Consider the following 18,038-nt stretch of genomic DNA (forward strand, 5'->3'; position numbering starts at 1 on the left):
TTTGAGGTTTTAGTCAGGCAGAGAGGGAGAAGAAGCACCAGGGAAGAAGAATTGTTCACATTTATAGACAGGACTTGTGCTAGAGCAGATGGGCACAAGTTGGATACGAAACAGGAAAAAGGGCTCTCACTGTGAGAGGAGTAATGGTCTCAAAACAGCTTCTCAGTAGGAGAAGAGGGGGCAAAACCTCTAACCAGTCTTAAGAGGGATATTGAGTTCGGCATTTCTCAGTCACATTTTTTGGGACGTTCAAAGACTGCATTGCCACCATAGGAAGAGCCACACCTGGCTCAGCAAAAACTCCTGTTGCTGCCCTGGCTTTGCTGCACTGACAGTGAGGTTTTCCTGTTTGCAGGGGAAAACAGTTCAGCTGTGTAATCTCTGGGTCATGCGCATGACCCATTAGGTATGGAAGATCAGGTGAGCTTGGGTAGGGGTGGCCTTCAGAGAGTCATCTTCAGCCTCCCTTTTATGCAGACTGAGCTTTTATGTCTGTTATGTACCAATGACTCACACATCAGAGCTAGCAGTCCCGGGCTTATGTGAAAAACAAACATGAAGCCTCCATGGGAAAGAGGAGATCCTTCCCATTGCCTGATAAAACAACAGTCGTCAGCACCCGCCAGTGTGTGCTCTGTGGCTCCGGGGCTCTGGAATCTGACAAAGGACCCATTTCTCAGGGCCTCACACAACACTGCCACTGAGACAGCCTTGACAGCTGAACCTGACGGCTAAAACTGCCTGCAGACCACCTGAAATGGTCCTTGGGGAGTGAATGCTTCCCTATCCATCTCCATGGAGCAGTGAGCACACAAATCCAGAGAGCTCAGCAGCAGCACAAGTTATAGACTTCCACAGCCAATTAGTGTCACAGATGGATAAGCTAATGTGTGCATTCACAGTCCAGACTGTGTCCTTTGCTCTTCACAAGAGTATCCATCTGCCTGCTCATCCCCTGCCAGTTTATCTGCACCCACCAAATGGTCATTGTAACTGCAATGTGGAGGCCACATAAGTCAGTCCAGAGGCCACCAAACTAATACAGTTCTTTGTAATTAAAATCTTCCACGTTTTAGAAAAAAACCCCACTAAACAGTTTACAATACTTGTGTATTATATAGAACAGGGACGTTTTCTGTGGAATGCACCAGTTGCAGAAGCCAGTGCTTCAGTGAGTGTCCCCCCCTTGGGGCCTGAGGACTCACCAGGACAGAAGAGCTTGCAACAAGCAGAGGAACAGGGCAAGAAGGATGATGGCTACTCTTCACCTCCACTTTAGATCTTCTATTCAAGGCAAAGGTGAGTTAAAGGGAGAAGAGAATGAAGGGACACAGAGAGGAAAAAGCAAATTATGGTGAACAAGCAGGATACTGAAGGAAATGTACCTGGAACTGGAGAAAGGCTCTTGTGCCTTGGCTGTGCTCTAATTGTGCTTGCAGGTAATGCATCATCTTGCAGAATCCCCATCAGGCTTCATACATGCCCAGGGTCCCAGCTACACCTTCCTTTACAGCAACCTATCCTGGTTATTTTCTCAAAATATTATTTTGCAGGATTTTTCCCTGTTTTTTTTGTAAAGTCCACAAACAGTCATCACTATGAGGACGCACCAAATAATTGAGCCAATGGAGCTGACAGCAGGCGAGATGAACATATGTGTACCTCCAGAAACACCCACAGGCTTCTCCAGTGCTGGCAGCCAGCCTCCCTCTAGGAATCACAGGGTCAGGTGTCCACATCTCATGGAGCCAGGAACCCACTGAGCCGAACTCTGGGGCGAGGGCAGCAGATGTGGTCACTGCTGAGCCCCCAGGCCCCCAGCAGAGAAGGGAGCCTGGGCACAGCAGGATGAGGGGAAACAGGAGTCCAAGAGCAGGAAAGGTGGCAAATGCAGTACTTTGGCTCAAAAATGAGAGAGAAGGATGCTTTGAAGAGGAGACAGGGTGTACTAGAGTGCTGAGAGGTAAAATGTGGTCATTTGTAGGGTGTTATGCATGATTAAACAATGTAGGAGAAAAGGACCAACACTCTTTTTTGTCCTTCCTTGCAGACAGCGCTTATTTGATGTCCCATATTAAGAGCTGTGATATAGTTCAGGATTTATCAGCTGAATCTGGCTCTGCAAATGCACTCATAGCCTTTTCTTGGTGTGTTCCTTATGTGACCAAAGGATTTAAACCATTACTATTTGTGGGGCAGGGCAGGTGGGACCTTGAGATGTCCCTCACTGTCCCGAAGGGCCAGCTTGTGTCCCTCACAGACTCTGCCACGTTACCCACCCTACCGAAACCCTCGGGGCTGCCGGTGGGCAGGAAGGTACCACCCCACGAGAAGCGCACGGCTTCCCGCTTTCCCCACGCAGCTCCTTATCCCCGTACATTTCGGAGATGGCACCATTTTCCCCATTCCCCCTTCCAGGACACCGAATCCCCCGCTCCCAGCCGACGCTCGCAGAGCATCCCGCGGGGCCGCAGGCGGGGCCGGGGCGGACCTTCCCGCATGGCCAGGGGCCGGGCCGGGCGGTAGGGGCGGTGCTGGCGGGCGGGAGGGACCGAGCCCGCCGAGCCGAGCCCCGCGGACGGGACGCAGCTCGCAGGATGCCGCCGCTCCGCGTCTGCATCGTCGGCTCGGGGAACTGGTGAGTGCCGCAGCGCGGGGGGGGCTCTCTCTTTGCCCGCCTCCCATTTTTTCCTCATGTCTTTCCCCATTTCTGCCCTTTCCCCCCTTCCTTCCTCGGTTTTTCCTCCCGCCGCAGCGGCCGGGGGCTTCGCAACAGGTGCGGTGCGGGGAGCGGCGGGGCCGGGGCGCGGAGCGTCTCCATGGTCCTGAAACCGCGACCCCGGCCCCGTCCTGCCGCGGCTTCTGGGCGCCTGGGCAGGGACCAGCGGCCCCGAGAGATGCACCAGTCAGGGAGAACTGGAAAGCCTTGAGGCTTCCGAATCACCCCAGGTGTGCGCGCCGCTCAAAGCCTGGCGACGGAATCCAGAGGCCCGGAGCTGCAGCTGTCGCGGTGTGTGCCTGCGGCAGGGCCCCGGCAGTTCAGGTTGAAGCATTCAGCAGTGAGGAGGGCGGTGATGCTGTTTGTGTTCCTCTGAAGGAACCGGAGCACAGGCTTCTTTTAAAGCCACGATGTATTGGCACCTTTCACTTCCATCCTCCTCAGTGTGTCCTTTTGCAGCTTGGTGCAGGCACAGCATTGTGTTCATGTCTCCTATTTATCCTCATTCTTAAGAATATGTTTGCTGCTGCTCAGTCCTTTCTAGCCTGGACAAAAGTGTGGGTCTCCAGCGCTCCTTGAGTCTGACAGACCCCAGTAAGACCAGTAAACCCATCTCACAGGACTTTGCATCTTACTTTTCTTACGCTTTCTGTACTCTGAGCACAAACAAACAGACCAACATGCATGTGCATGCATTTGGGATTAGCAAACCCAGCCTCCAGGTAGTTCTGGTGATTGTTTTTGTACAAGGAGAGCAAGCTCCTGAAGATTTAAAAAATATCTGACAGCTAGCTGGAAGGAATGCTAGAAGAGTCAGTAAGCGAGGGAGTGGTTACTTGTGAGCTGCTGAGAACACAGCAGAGTAAAAGCACAGCTCTCTGCCTTCCTGCCTTGTAAAAACATGCATTCTCTTTGTGCATGACATCTCTCAGATACAGCCTTTCACATGGAACTGCACAGCCAAGTCTTCTGGACCTCACTATCACACTTCTGGCTTTCTCTGGCTCCATCATTTGTTTCCTCGACTGCTGCTTTCACCATGTCATTTCAGGGAAGGCATCCCTGTCCCTGCCACTTTCTCTTCCCTCACCTGCCTGTGCAGGCAGCTCATTGTCCCTTCCAAGCCATCAACAGTCATGACTGCATGTTTGGGAGTCAATTTTTTTTAACATTTGGTCAGCCCACAGTCACAACCTTTGTCATTCTCTTGCTGCATCCTCAAGCACGGACCTCCTGCTTTTCCCAGGCTGTCCCTTTCCCCTGAGACATCATTTAAAGTCACTTAGTTGTATTCAGATCTGTACTTGAGAAAGTTCTGGTTTTCCACATGCACCTACAAACTTGGAAAGAGCTATACCACAGAGATACTGAGATCCCAGCCCATTCAATATCATCTACTTACTCATTCTGCCTGTCTGCCTGGGCCCTATCTCTTGCTTCCTACCATATACATCAACTTTAAAATCCTCAGGGAGGACATAAACATTGTGCTCTGATGTTTGAATCACATCTATTCATAGCCTTGGTGGCAGAACAGGTTGTTTTAGTGCTACAGAGAAATACAATGTTTACCTTTGGCAAACATTTTTTTTCTTATGTTCCTCATGAATATTTGGGTGGCAGTTCAGATCTGGGCTCTTGAGGCTTTCCTGCAGCTCAGAATTGTGGTTGACACGTGACACAGCAATGTTGCAAAAGCTCATGTCAGCTGCAGAAGTTCAGCAGGTCACGGGGACTTGCTAAGTCAACACTGCCAGGGGGCTCATGAGTGATATGGTTGAGCGGAGCAAGTGCTGCACTGCATTTTGTGGTTGCCAGTAGGTGCAGGAGGATTTGTGTTTACATTAATCATGGTTCAGTTATCTGCTTTTTAAAACAGAGGTTTAATTCACTGCCTGGCCCCTCAGTATTCAAAAGCTCTCCCAGTCTTAGATTCATTTGGACTGCGCAGTTCTCAGCAAAGATCTAGCTTGAACTGGGTTCTGGTCTTCAACATGGACAGATAGCCAGGCTTTTTTATGGAGGTGCATGGAAGGAAAGCAAGAGCCAGTGGTCATAAATTGAACCAGAGAAGGTTCTGACTCAATATATAAAGAGGAGAAACGAAAAATCTCTATGAGAACAATAAAGCATTGGGGCAGGTTGCCCAGAGAGGAGGTGGTCATTAGGGAGTTTTCAAGACTCAACTGAATAAAGCCCTGAGCAACCCATCTAAACTCAGTGATGTTCCCACATGGGAGGCCTCTCACAGTCCCTTCCAATCTGAGCAATACTATAACTTTTAAAAACTTGGGTGGTTGGCTGAGATTGAAAAAAGACATAATCTTCAAGCATCTAAAGGAGAACAACAATATTCCACCCTTCTTGAACAGAAATGGGCTTAACTGTGGTAAGAAACACTTGGGTTAAACTTGAGGGGGATCTTTCTATGTTAAGGATAGCAAAGTCCTGGGATGGGCTAATTGGGGAACAGAGGAGAACTGCAACCACTGAGGTCTTTAAGATCTCCTCAGAAAAGCTATTAGGAATGGCATAACTATATTTGCCTACCCTTTACAGAGGGAAGAGACCAGCTGCTTCCTAGGCTCCACTAAGCTCTATTTTTCACCAGATCTGATGTATGCTACAAACAGTTTCATATTCACAGATGTAAATAATGGGTCTTATTTACATTATTCTGTATAAAGATAGAGCTTTTTTTTTCCCCCTTAGCCATATGTAGATCCCTTCCAACATGAATTAACACAATTGGGAAAAATATCTGATTGGCAATTTTCACTTGCTTTTTAAAATTATCTAAGTGGAGTTCTTTACCTTCCATTAATCTTCACTGAATTGGTTTTTGGAAAAAATAAAACAAATCATGATAAAATCTTTGTGTGAGTATCCTTGGTTTTGCTTGCAGAAACAGCCCTCTTTTGCCAAGCCTGTGTAGTTACCAAACACTGCCTTCACAGAAAAAGCTGTTCATCTTCCTGAGGCTGACCAGCAGTGACTGAATTCTAAATGGACTGAATAAAACAGAGTGAGCATCAGGTTTTGAACAGTTTGATGGTTTTGTGGCAAGGTATTTTCCCTGATGACTGCTCAATGCCTTTTAAACATTAAATCCTTTCTCCCCCAAATTTTCATTCATCTAAAGAGAAACCAAAGGAAAATACTACTATTAGTGGAGCTACTTTTTTGCCTGAGATGCCTTCACTGATAACTTATATATAGGTAAAGATTTGGGGGGCAGTATCCAAGCACAATGGCAATGACAGCTCTGCCAGAAGATCAGATTTATCTACTGAGAGTTGCAAGTCCCATTCAGGATTTCAGGGATTAGAGCTAGAGCCTGCATCTTCCAACAGAAAATCGTATGTTCTTGGTACTTAGCTAGGAAAGTTATTTTTATGGGTAGGCTTGAGGTCTAAGGTCATCATGTGGGTTGTGCTGGACAACCCAGACAATGAATTTATATCTAAAGTTTATGAAAAAACCAAACCTTCTTCTTATTAATACATACTTCTTGTATGGAGCCAAAATTCATCCTCAGCTCAAGCTTTGAATGTGCTTTCTGTTGATAGCAGGGCAAGAGAACCAGAATATAAGCAATTTTATAAATAATATGAATGTATGATATAACTGCATGCCTTTCTTTCAAAACAGCAGAACTCTTACAGTAAAGGTTCACCCTTAAAACATTTCTCTAAATATTGTAAAGGACCAAACCAAATCATCCCTTACAAAATGAAACAAAAACCACAAACCAACCAAAAAACCCCAAACTAAATTACTAAATAAAAAAGCACTACAGCAGCTCAGAATAGAGCATATAACCAACAGTGAGTAAAGTGAAACCTCATCTCAGCGGGGGTTCTTTATCATTAAAGATTAAGACCTTAATTACCTATTTAGAAGACCTTATTAGTTATTGAGCAATTTAACCTTATGTAAACCTGTTACATGAAAAATATGGGTAAGCCGAGGAGTGTCAGTTACAATGTGGTTTCCCTTTGAATCATTAACAGCACAGACCTACCTGGACTTTGTCTTTGATATCTCCAAGAACTTTATCAGTTCCAGAACACGTAACACACCTAAATCCTATTCATGCTCCTTGTTACAAGTGGGTCAGAGGACAAGAGTGCTGCAACTGGGGCTTCTCTTTCACTTGTATTAATAAAATGGCCAATGCTTGAGAGATCAAAGTAGCATTAAAATGGAGAGAAGGAAGAGAGGAGTAAAAATAATCACCCCTCTTGCCCAAATAATTTAAAGAGCATTAGCAATACTTCCAATATTTTCTGTGGGATTTTTAATTCTCCCCACCGTGTGAGTGCTTGAAAGGCTGCAGTGATGATGGGGAAATAGAGCTATTGTCTGACCTGAAATTAAAAATGCTCAACATGACTCAAGATGAGTAAACTGGATGGTTAAAATATCCTCAGGTCCTGTTACAGTGCTAATTAGAACAATAAGTAAAGAGAAACCACCAGCTTGAAGGGTTGTTTGTTTTTTTTCCAAGGATTTAGCTCTTATGTAAAATCCTTATTGCAAGTGTTTGGTTATGGATAGGAAAGTGGGATGCATCTATTTTACATGAGATGCACAAAGACTATCACAGCAAGATTGCTCAGCACTCATTTACCACCTGGATTATTTTACATTTATTGATCTTGACAAAAACCAGAATGATCTGAGGACCAAGAGAGATTTTAATCTCAGGTAATGTATTTTTAGTGCTGTTGATGGTACATCACACTCCTGCTCTATAACCTTTGATATTACTTCAGATCCATTATTGCAATTATATTTTCCCCCTGTTCTACTGTCTCTGTTTTTAAACTTGAGGGGCTCTTGATGGAGGGTAGTGGATAAAGCTTTCTGATAAATGTCACAAGCACCTAGACAGCTTTATAGCACAGGCTTTTTATGAGTTATGATGTTTAAAGTAACTTGTGTTTCCAATTCACAATAAAAGTACTTTTTCCCTTTTAGTTATTTAATTTTTTTTATTTCTAAAGGGGATCAGCCATAGCAAGAATCATTGGCCAAAATGTCCAGAATTCCAACAGATTTGATCCCACTGTCAAGATGTGGGTCTTTGAAGAGATCATTAATGGAAGAAAACTCTCAGAAATCATCAATCAGGAACATGAAAATGTTAAATATCTGCCTGGATACAAGATACCCCACAATGTGGTAAGTTGAAAAAAAATTAAAAATCACTGAATTTGTTTAATTTTTTTATAAGGGAGGCAACATCTGAAAAAAAAAAAATAGGAAGCAATTCACTGCTTTGTTCTGATTTGTCACCTAACTCACTCCATTATAACTCCCTGGAATATAATCCTGTGATTTCTGCTTGTCTCATATGTCACGAGCAACTTCAAACACCAACTGTGTCTGTGCTGGTATCACACCATCCTCCTCCCTGGCAGAGATCAGCACAACTCTAGAAATGGCAGGCAGAGATCTGTCTACACAGAGCTGAGATATTTCAAACTCACAGCATCTTCTGGAAAAACAGGCAAAGCTACTGTTCTCCTTTCTTCTGAAAAAGGTATCAAAAGCACAGGCTGGGGCTTACAAGGAGATGAATTATGAGCTATGAGCTCATGGGTGATTTCAGGATAGCTGTAGTTAATAATGCTGTAAATTCCATCAAAAAATATAAGGTATTTATTTTCATGGACATTTAAAATACCAAGTTACACATCTCAAATTAATCATCTTAGATAATTTACTGCTACTGAAGCAAGTGAGGTGAGGGGGGTTGGCTGTTCAAGATTTTGCCAAATGCTACTGTTTTGTGAGTAGTGCCACATTTTTGGAACAGTTGCAGTTTTAAAGGGAAGTTAAAATGCTGCATGTGGTAGGTCTCCTTGCTTGGGGAGTGGTTATATTTAGTATTCCATTTTGTGCTGTGATTGCACATTTGCACTCCTGGTGTTTGAACTTGGCACACAGTTCTCCTGAGTTACAACTGACTTCTCACTGCTATTTTTACAGCCCTCTTGCAGACCAACAGGTTTGTCATCACCCCTTGAGGCCAGCCTCACACTGTCTAGAGCAAAGCCTGAGGCTTCACCAGCAGAAATCCTCAGACCATTTCCAACTGAGAAAAAAAAACCCAAACAAGCTCAGCTTTTCCTTGCATTGCTCTGCAGCATTATAGAGAGACAGGAGCACAGCCTGTGCAGTGCTGCCAGCCTCTGCCCTGCTCCCACTTTGCTGTTTTCCCAGAGAAGCAGCCTGGCTGGCAGCAGCTCTGATTTTCTTGCTGGGAATCCCACTTGCTTAAGGGTGTGTGCTCCAAGGCTGCATCCAAGAGTGACGTTTTCTCCTATTGTAAACTGCTTCTAGCAGGCTCAAGTTCACTTGCTGTTGCCTCTGTAGCCTGGCTTGAATTATTGTTCTGAGCAATGCCAGCATTTGGAGGAAGATACAGCTAGGTAGTCTTTAAGCATGTTGCATAGGTTTTTGTAACTCTTGGGAAAATTACTGTATATTTAAAACAAAGACACATACCTGCCCAAAGATGATGATAATCTCTGCCTTTTGATATAGTTTACTCCTCAGTAACTCAGCTGGTGACCTATGGAAACTGAAGACTTCCAGAAGAGCCTCTGTCTCACCACCCTGGTTTTCTCCTGTGCTCCCCAGTGCTACCACTCATTCCAGAAGAACCATATGGGGTTGGTCAGTTATCATCAGAAATCAGATAATGAAGCTGAACTAGCAAAGGGGCTTCCCAGGACACTGCAAATTTATAAAGTATATAATCTTCCACAGACTATCCACACAGGGTTACATTATAAAAAAAAATTATAAAAATTCCAACCCTAAAACAGTTCAGCTGCTTTGGATATTTCAGGAGAGATCTGTAGCTGCTCACATGGAGAGCTGGCAGCTATGCCACAGGGCCAGCTAAAATTAAGGACATTTTCATTGCATATGCCATGTCTTTGGTATGATGGTGTCATGCAAGGACTGAGGGTTCCTAACTTAGGCTCATTTTGGTTGTCACTCTTGTCCCAGGTGGCTGTGCCAGACGTGGCTGAAGCAGCAAACGGGGCAGATATTTTAGTGTTTGTTCTGCCACATCAATTTATCGGACGAATCTGTGAGCAGATTGCAGGACAGATAAAACCTGGGACATTTGGGATTTCCCTGATCAAGGTAAGTTGTTGTCTACACAGAACCCAATCAATATGGAGTACATAAACAGCTCCAACTTAAGGGTAGGAGCTGCAGCCCTCAGCTGCATGCTCTGCATAAACATGAGCATTTCTTTCTGCAAGAGTTACAACCTGCCCAGCTTTGCCAGCCCTTCTGCTGCTCTCATGGCCATGGAGAGGGAAGGATGGGGCAACCTATCCAGGCTAAGAGTATCTGTCCTTGCCAGTCATGTTTAGTCTGGATCAGTTCCCACTTGGACCAGCATTGAGGTGAAAATGAGTAGAGGGAGGGATGCATAAAGATCTGGTGCTGCTGCCAGAAAAAATACTCAGCAGAGTACAGCCTCAGTTAACTCTTAACTGGGAACTCGGAGTCAAAGTGCCTCTTCCAAGTACACACTAAAGCTGCTCTTGGCAGCATTAAAATGGCATAATAACATTAATGATTTTGCAAAACTGAAGCAATTTCAATTTGGCAGGAACTGAGGAATCTCTTCTTAAGGTTAGAGAGGTACCAGATTATCTTAATCTTAAAAGGAATTAATATTTTAAGAGATTGTCAAACTAAAAGCCAGAGGCAAAGCATAGGAATATAGTCTTATCACTTCTTCTTTTGATTGCATTACAGGAGATATCCCACTTAAAATTTTAATGAGAGAAATGTAATTCAAGTTTACAGACTTCAATATCAGCTCTTCCCCTCTATAAAAATGATCTCATAAGCAACAGTAAGCGGGACAGAGAAAGGTGGGAGAGGAAGGAAATTTCTGCAACTTTATCTTAAAAAAACCCAAGAGACTTCAGAATACTCCTTAACACCAAAAAAGCACTCTGATTAATACTTAGATCTTGCAAAAAAGCTACTTCTTATAGACTTAATTTTAAAGCTCTGATCCTGAACTACAGAAATTTAACAGAAAGGAAAAATACAACATCAAAGAAAGAAAGCCTCAGGACAGCACCACTGGATGTGAGGCCTCTTGCAGGATTACCTTGACTGTCACCCCTTGTCCCTGAGCTTGCCTTGAATTTGCAGTTGCCAAAGTACAAACCCAGAGTATTTGTATTAATGGCTAAGACTAGTGATTATAAGACCCTTTTTTTTCAAATTAAAACCAGAGAGCTGCAGGCAATAGAACACTTTCTGCTTTACCAGTGCTCTGCTGCTGTCATTTTCCTATTCTAATACCCTGGGTTTGACTATCATCTTTTCAGGGGATTGATGAGGGTCCTGATGGCCTGAAGCTCATCTCTGACCTCATTCGAGAGCAACTGAAAATAGAGATCAGTGTGCTGATGGGGGCCAACATAGCCAAAGAAGTGGCTGATGAGAAGTTCTGTGAAACCACCATTGGTAACTATTGCAAAGAGCCAATTAAAGCTGGGGCTAGGCAGCAGGATAACCTCTGGAAGAATCAGGGGCATGTGACTGGTGCCAGGTGGTTCCTGAATGGAGCAGTGCCTGCTGAGCTCCTTCAGGGAGCCAGGATTATTTTCTGAGAGTTCAGTGCTGAAAGAGTCAGATTCAAACTGACAGTGGGTTTTAGTGTTGAGAGCTAATTTAATCCATTGAAAATATCACATCTTAATCCTGTTTCTGTAGGAGTTGGTATGGGCCACCTTTTGTGTCTGCAGAGCTCAACACAGAGCACATCAGCAGTTGATACACTATACAGTCTAGATAGAGAAGTGTAATCAGAAGCTCGTATGTGCTCACACTCCCAGAGGTGTATTTCTCCATCTTCAGATTTCTTTGTTTGGAAAAGAAAAGCCAGAAACATTCTGTTCCTCCCTCCCATTTGAACTGCTTGCCAAGACACAGCCTCAGATCCTCCTAGGACTGGGTCTGACCTAATTTGGCAAGTTCATCCAGTAGTTTTTAAAACTCAGAGATTTTTAAAGTCAGTCAAAATTAAAGTTACATACTTCCATAGCTAGGGAAGGCAAAAGAAAAATAAACTGTGTTGCAATAATGTTCCTTTGCCTTGCAAATGTTACAGTAATGGTGCAAACTGTACCAGCTGGGCATTATTTACTGGAAGAGCAACTAGGCACAAATGGGACTAGACATGACTAGGAGGAGACTTGAGCTATGTTAATTCTGATGGGGGGAATTTAACTTCTGCTAGCCTGGTTTGCAGCCATGCTGTGATGATGACTGTGCAAAGAGCTTTGCCCCTTACCTTTGTCCTCATGGAAAGCCACATAGTCCAGAAACAGCCACCTCAAAGAGAAACGGTATTGTGAAGAACAAGAAGCAAACCTAAAGTTTCTCATGAGATGGCGAGAAACGTCCCAGCTACCAGAGTGTGGTGTCCCAGGCTAGTAAAACTCACAGCTGAGCTCCCCCTGAAGGAAACCAAGCTACCTTGCACAAAACTTAAGTGAAACTCCATTCAAAGGTCTTTTGCCCAGCTGGCCCTGGGCTCTCTGGGCCAAGGCAAACCTCAGTCCCCTTAGCACTAAGGGCTCTCCTTGGCTGAGCACCGTAACAACATGATACATGACCTCTGTAGAATTGGTAGGAAAAAGGTTTTAGCAGTGCCAACCTTCAATTTCATCATCTGTGGATACCCCTGTAACTGGGAATTAATTGGGCAATAGTCATATGTGCCCCATAATAGCACTTAGCAGTGACACAGGTTTACATATTCAAAGCAGAAATTATACCACTGTCCTGCAGGAAATGGTTTGTAAATAATGTCTTTTGCAAGGTCTGTGGTTGTACAAGCTTTCTCAGGCAGAAAGATTCATTAGGGGGTATCCACTTTTAAGCTCTTCAAAGTGTCACTAAGCAATGTTGATCAGTGCCCTGGAGATGCCTACACTTAACACTGGCATCGAGCAGCAGGACCTGCTGTTGCACAAATCTCTGGTTTAGCAACACCCTGGGACTGGGATCACAAAAGCTGAAGTGGTCCCTGGAACCTTATTTCAGGTTAATTGTATGCACTGAAATATTGTAAAAATGCTCTAACTTTCATCCTTCCTTCCCACAGGGTGCAAAAGTGAAACACAAGGGGAAATCTTTAAAGAACTAATGCAGACCCCCAATTTCAGGATTACTGTGGTGCCTGACTCTGATACAGTGGAGCTTTGCGGAGCCTTGAAAGTGAGTGTTTCTAAGCCAATATGTTTTATTAGGGCCAAATTCGAACCTCACCTGAGTCCTCTGTAAGCCATGGGGTCTAATTTGAGTCCTGTCACCATGCTCTGGCCACAGACTAAAACTGGTGGCAGGGACAGATGGGAGAGAGGTTTTTTTCTGCTTTGTGATAAATCATTGCTCTTTTTGAAATCATTGGTTTGGTTTTGCCTTTGCTAAAAAAAACCTAAAAAAATAAACATTTGCACTGGGGTATATACAGGTCTGGAGCAAACATGCCAATGGTAGCACTAGGTGGCATATTATTCATATACAGTGAACTACACTTATTTAGGGACTTATTTAGGAGCTGGGAACTGGAAGGTGGGAAGGGAAGTGTGCAGAACAGTGGAGAGGAGCTGTGATGATATTTAGGATCCTGACAGATTTGTTTAGAGCTGTAGACAAAGGCAGTTCTACTGATGTTTGTAGGTCAGCCTAAAATTTGATTTACTGCAGCATCTACATAGAATCCATGCCTGCTCAAATCAGAGACCCACACAGAAAACTTAGAAAGGTATGACTCTGTGTGGGATATTTAAAATAGTTAAATAGAAAGGTCAGTGAGATCCAACTTGGAACTAGCAGAAAAACAAGACACATTGCATACATGCTACGTGGTGACAATATTAGTGTATAAAACAAGCTGCTTGGCTTTTGCCCATGGGAGTAACAGTAGATACTTTTATAAAAATCTTATAGAAGTCCAGTGACTTTTGTTTGACATTATCTGACCTGGTTTTTTATAAGATAAACTCATGGCCATAGGAAATTGACCCTTGTTCCAATGAAGACAGATTTGTGGGGGTTCCTTAGAGCTTGGTGCACACTGATGAGCTGCACACCTTGGCTGACCATTTCCCTCCCTCCCCTGTATTTTGCACTGGCCAATTTTTAGAACATCGTGGCGGTGGGCGCGGGGTTCTGCGATGGACTGAGTTTTGGTGACAACACCAAGGCAGCAGTGATACGCCTGGGCCTCATGGAGATGGTGGCCTTTGCCAAGATGTTCTGCAAGGGACCAGTGTCAATAGCCACCTTTTTGGAAAGCTGTGGGGTCGCTGATCTCATCACCACCTGCTACGGGGGACGCAACAGAAAAGTAGCGGAAGCCTTTGCTCGCACAGGAAAAGTGAGGATTTTGAAATATTTTCCTCTAATGCATGAAGAAGTCCTTCTGTGTTTTACAAAGGCATCATTATTTTGTTTACCTTCTTGATAATTGGTGGTATCACAGCAGTATCCCCTCTGATCCAAGTAATTGGTCTTCTCTCTTCTAGTCCATTGAGGAGCTGGAAAATGAGATGCTGAATGGACAAAAGCTGCAAGGTCCTCAGACCTCAGCCGAAGTCTACAAGATTCTGAAACAGAAAAATATGCTTAATAAGTAAGTGCTTTGATTTAAAAAAACAACTAAATCAACAGCAAATTATGAGTGATTCATAACCTCTTTAACAGTACTCCTGTTTAATTATCTTGTTCATTTCTGCAACAACTGTTTTCTACACCTTGGGCCACTGCTAGAGCCTGGCCTGACTCCTCATTGCCAGGGCCAGTTGAATGGGATGAAGGCTGAGCAGTATTAGAAGAAACAAGCCACAGACAGAGTGGGTTCAGGGGATACTGTTAGTACCTAATAGAAGACAGAGCAATGTGAGATCACATATTGGAACAGCAAGGAAAACAGTCACAGAATATTCTGAGTTGGAAGAAGAGATCATCACCAACTGTTAAATGAATGGCCCATACAACGGAAAAAAAAGAAATTATAATGTAAAGAAGCCTCCTAGACATCCTCATCCCTCAAACAACATTGAAGGCCATACACAGAATCAACTTGCAGACATGATTTATGGGCCAAAGGGTTTCTTGTTCTCAGTATACCACCACTGCAGCTTGCAGCAGTCCTGCTCTAGGTGCAAACCTGAACTTGGTTAGCTCAGTACAAATTTCAGGATCATATTTGTAATCAAAGATTTTTACATGCATTGAACAGGTAACATGTGCTGATATCAATGCTTTAGTGCCACAAATACTGCTGAGGTAAAAAGTACTTCTAATTGGGATGATGTAAGATTATCATTTCAAATCTTTGCTTCAACTTACACAACAGAAAAGCTAAACTTCCCTCCATCTCATTCCCTCTCATACATCAGCAGTACTGAGAAGTCAAACATTGCTAAATGAATTAAAAACTTACTAGAATTGGAGCAGATACAGAAGATTCAAGTGGTATTATCTTTCAAAAATGAGAGAGAAAAGGAAAGCTCATTTTGACAGTAGCTTTAAATCACAGCTTGATCTAATAATTATCCTATAATTGCATTTGGTTACATGCTCAGCTCCAAGTCATTCAGTGGACTCATTTTTTACCACATAAATGACTAAGACAGCTTGTAAAAGGAAAAGAATCCTTTAAGCCAAGAAAAGAAAATCATTAGACACTTTCATTCTTTTTAGTCCTTTAAATCCCAGTAATGACTGCAAATAATATCCATTTTGCACACAGCAGGAAAAGAGGATATGCAATTCAAGATTGTTTTTAAATAAAAAATACTGGATAGGATTTCTGTCTCCAAAACAGCTTTTCCTGCTGTTGCTCCCATGATTTGCCTCTCTTTAGACCCTCTTCATTGCCCTATGTAGTCTTCCAGTAAAGGCACCTCCAAGCTAAAATTATATTGTAAAGAGAGACAAAATTTTTCCACTTTCAACAAAACAAAAAAAAAATTCTTTCCATTAAAATGGAATAGAAATGTGTATGTAAACTTTATAAACTATTTTAATTACTACATGCTTCTTTCAGGTTTCCATTATTTACAACAGTCTACAAGATCTGCTACGAGGGTCAATCAATCCAGGATTTCATCATATGCCTGCAGAACCACCCAGAGCACATGTAGAGATCCCTTCTCCTCGCCTGGCTGAATTCTCACCTTCCTGGGACTTCTGTCCACTCCCTGGCAATTGAAGCAAAGAAACAGGTCATGTCACACTTGCTGTAAAAGCAGCAAAGAATGTATTTCATTCCCCTTGTCCTGGGGATAAAAAAATCTGCCTTTAATTTCAACATTATATCTAAGGAATAGGAAACAAATGTAAAACTTAACAGTATTTGATTTGAGTTAGTAACATGGGTACTTCCCAGTAATTCTTTTCTTGTTGACTGAAAGCAGTTCCCCTTGTAACCTTGTAATTTCCACAACAGAACTCAATAGCTCATGTAAACCTCAACATTTTGCCTACTGTTACTTACAGAATGGCACAAAAAGCAGAAAAATCAAAGAACTAATCCAAATAGATAAATAATAATAATAATAAAAAAAAATTCAAGAGCAGTTAGATGCAATCACATGGGCAAATGTCAAGTTTCCATAATTCCCCTCAAACACAAATAATGTTTTGTATTTTGTGACATTTAGGCCTTCCTTTATTTCCCAGTATAAGCTTCTTTGGAAAAACAGGTACTATTACTGTGCTCAGACACACACAAATGTTCATCAGATGTATAAATAAAAGTTTCAGGGGTGGGGGAAAAGGAGAAGAGGTTTGGGATGGGCGTATTGTTTGTTTCAAATCTGGACACTAGGAATCCTCAGTAGTAATCTGACCTTCACTAAACTTACTGCATTCCTTTAAAATACAGGGGAAAAAAAAATCTGGAATAACCAAAGAAATTTTGTTAGCATCAGAATTTCTCAGCAAATCCTCGTCATTAATTGGTACCAGCTGAGAGGGGAGAAATGGAGGTTGACAGGGAGATGTATCCAGGGTTCAGCTTACAGCTCGTGCAGTTGCTGATATTTTGAGGGGGCAACAAGTAAGGGTGACAAACCCTCTGTGATACTTGACTTTTTACACACGTATGGACACGACCGCTACAGACGCACAGAACTCCTGTAAACTGGCATTTCAAACCAGGCTGCATTTCAGCTGCACTGGGAAACTCCACTGGTCTGACACCAGTGCAGCTCCCCATGCCTTTCCAGACTGCAGTCATGTCCTGATCCTGTTCAAACAGCACATCTTACACTCCAGGAGAGAGATCTCCATCTAGTTCTGAATTTTAAACACAAACTGGGTTCATAGACCAGGGTTTTTTTACTGTGCTACCAGTGGCATACATTTTAGAAACACTGAAGTTTTTAAACCTTATAGCTGTACTTGGGTAGCTTTATGTACCTGATGTTTTTCAGAGTTAAAACCATCTACAAAATGAACAGTGGCACATTTTATAAGCTTTAATACCCTTTTGAAAGGAGGCAAACAAAAAGGAAGAGTAACCTACTTTTGCTGTGCTTTATCTGATTTTCTGAAATAGCAGAGAGGAAGGCAAGTTTTTTAAACCTATGTACTTACTGTTATATCGCTTAGAGGAAAAAAAATGAGCTAATTAGAAAATAATTTCAACTCATTTTAGAGGAATGATAGGTCTTTCACATTTACCAGAGTAATATATATATATATAGTAATGTATTGTAATTACAAATATATTTTAAAATCTCAGTCTCACAGTTAGCAAAGCTAGCTCAGGTACCAAAACCAGCAGCTGCAGCATCCCTGATCCTGCTGAACAGCAGCAAAGGTAGCTCAGCTCCTCCTGCTCAGATTCCAGTCACAGCCAACAGCTTGGGGCTCTGCAGAGGAACACCAACATTCCTTCCACTAAAATGGGAATTGTGGCCAAATCCTTCACACAAAGCAGGGAATTAACATCTTCAAGTGGAAAAATACTTACATATTGCACAGTTTTGAAGTACCAAATATATGAGGATGAGATAGAGAATCCAGGAACCTCCTTCCTTCACCATCAGGCTGAATTTCTCATAAGTCATGTATGAGTGAATAATAACATAGAATATTTTACATTCAAAGTGTATCAAATAACAGTTTAATAAAGTGATCAATATGCAGACTTGATATAATGTCATTTTTCAACGTTCTCACAAAATAAATGACTGTTGTAATAGTGGTCCTTTATTGAACTTACTCTTGCAGTTAATCATCA

General features: G+C 42.8%; 1 protein-coding gene across 1 annotated transcript; it reads left to right on the forward strand.

Annotated features, from left to right (window-relative positions):
* Positions 1–2,217: 2,217 nt before the first annotated feature.
* LOC138113162 (glycerol-3-phosphate dehydrogenase 1-like protein) lies at positions 2,218–17,945 on the forward strand. Its single transcript, XM_069021150.1, is given in 9 exon segments — positions 2,218–2,425; positions 2,428–2,638; positions 7,729–7,906; positions 9,746–9,886; positions 11,101–11,239; positions 12,885–12,997; positions 13,929–14,162; positions 14,311–14,417; positions 15,837–17,945. Coding segments are annotated over 9 exon segments (1,428 nt in total). The 3' UTR covers positions 15,934–17,945.
* The last annotated feature ends 93 nt before the right edge of the window (positions 17,946–18,038 follow it).

This window comes from Aphelocoma coerulescens, chromosome 7 (genome assembly GCF_041296385.1).
Source record: "Aphelocoma coerulescens isolate FSJ_1873_10779 chromosome 7, UR_Acoe_1.0, whole genome shotgun sequence".
Classification (NCBI taxonomy): Eukaryota; Metazoa; Chordata; class Aves; order Passeriformes; family Corvidae; genus Aphelocoma; species Aphelocoma coerulescens.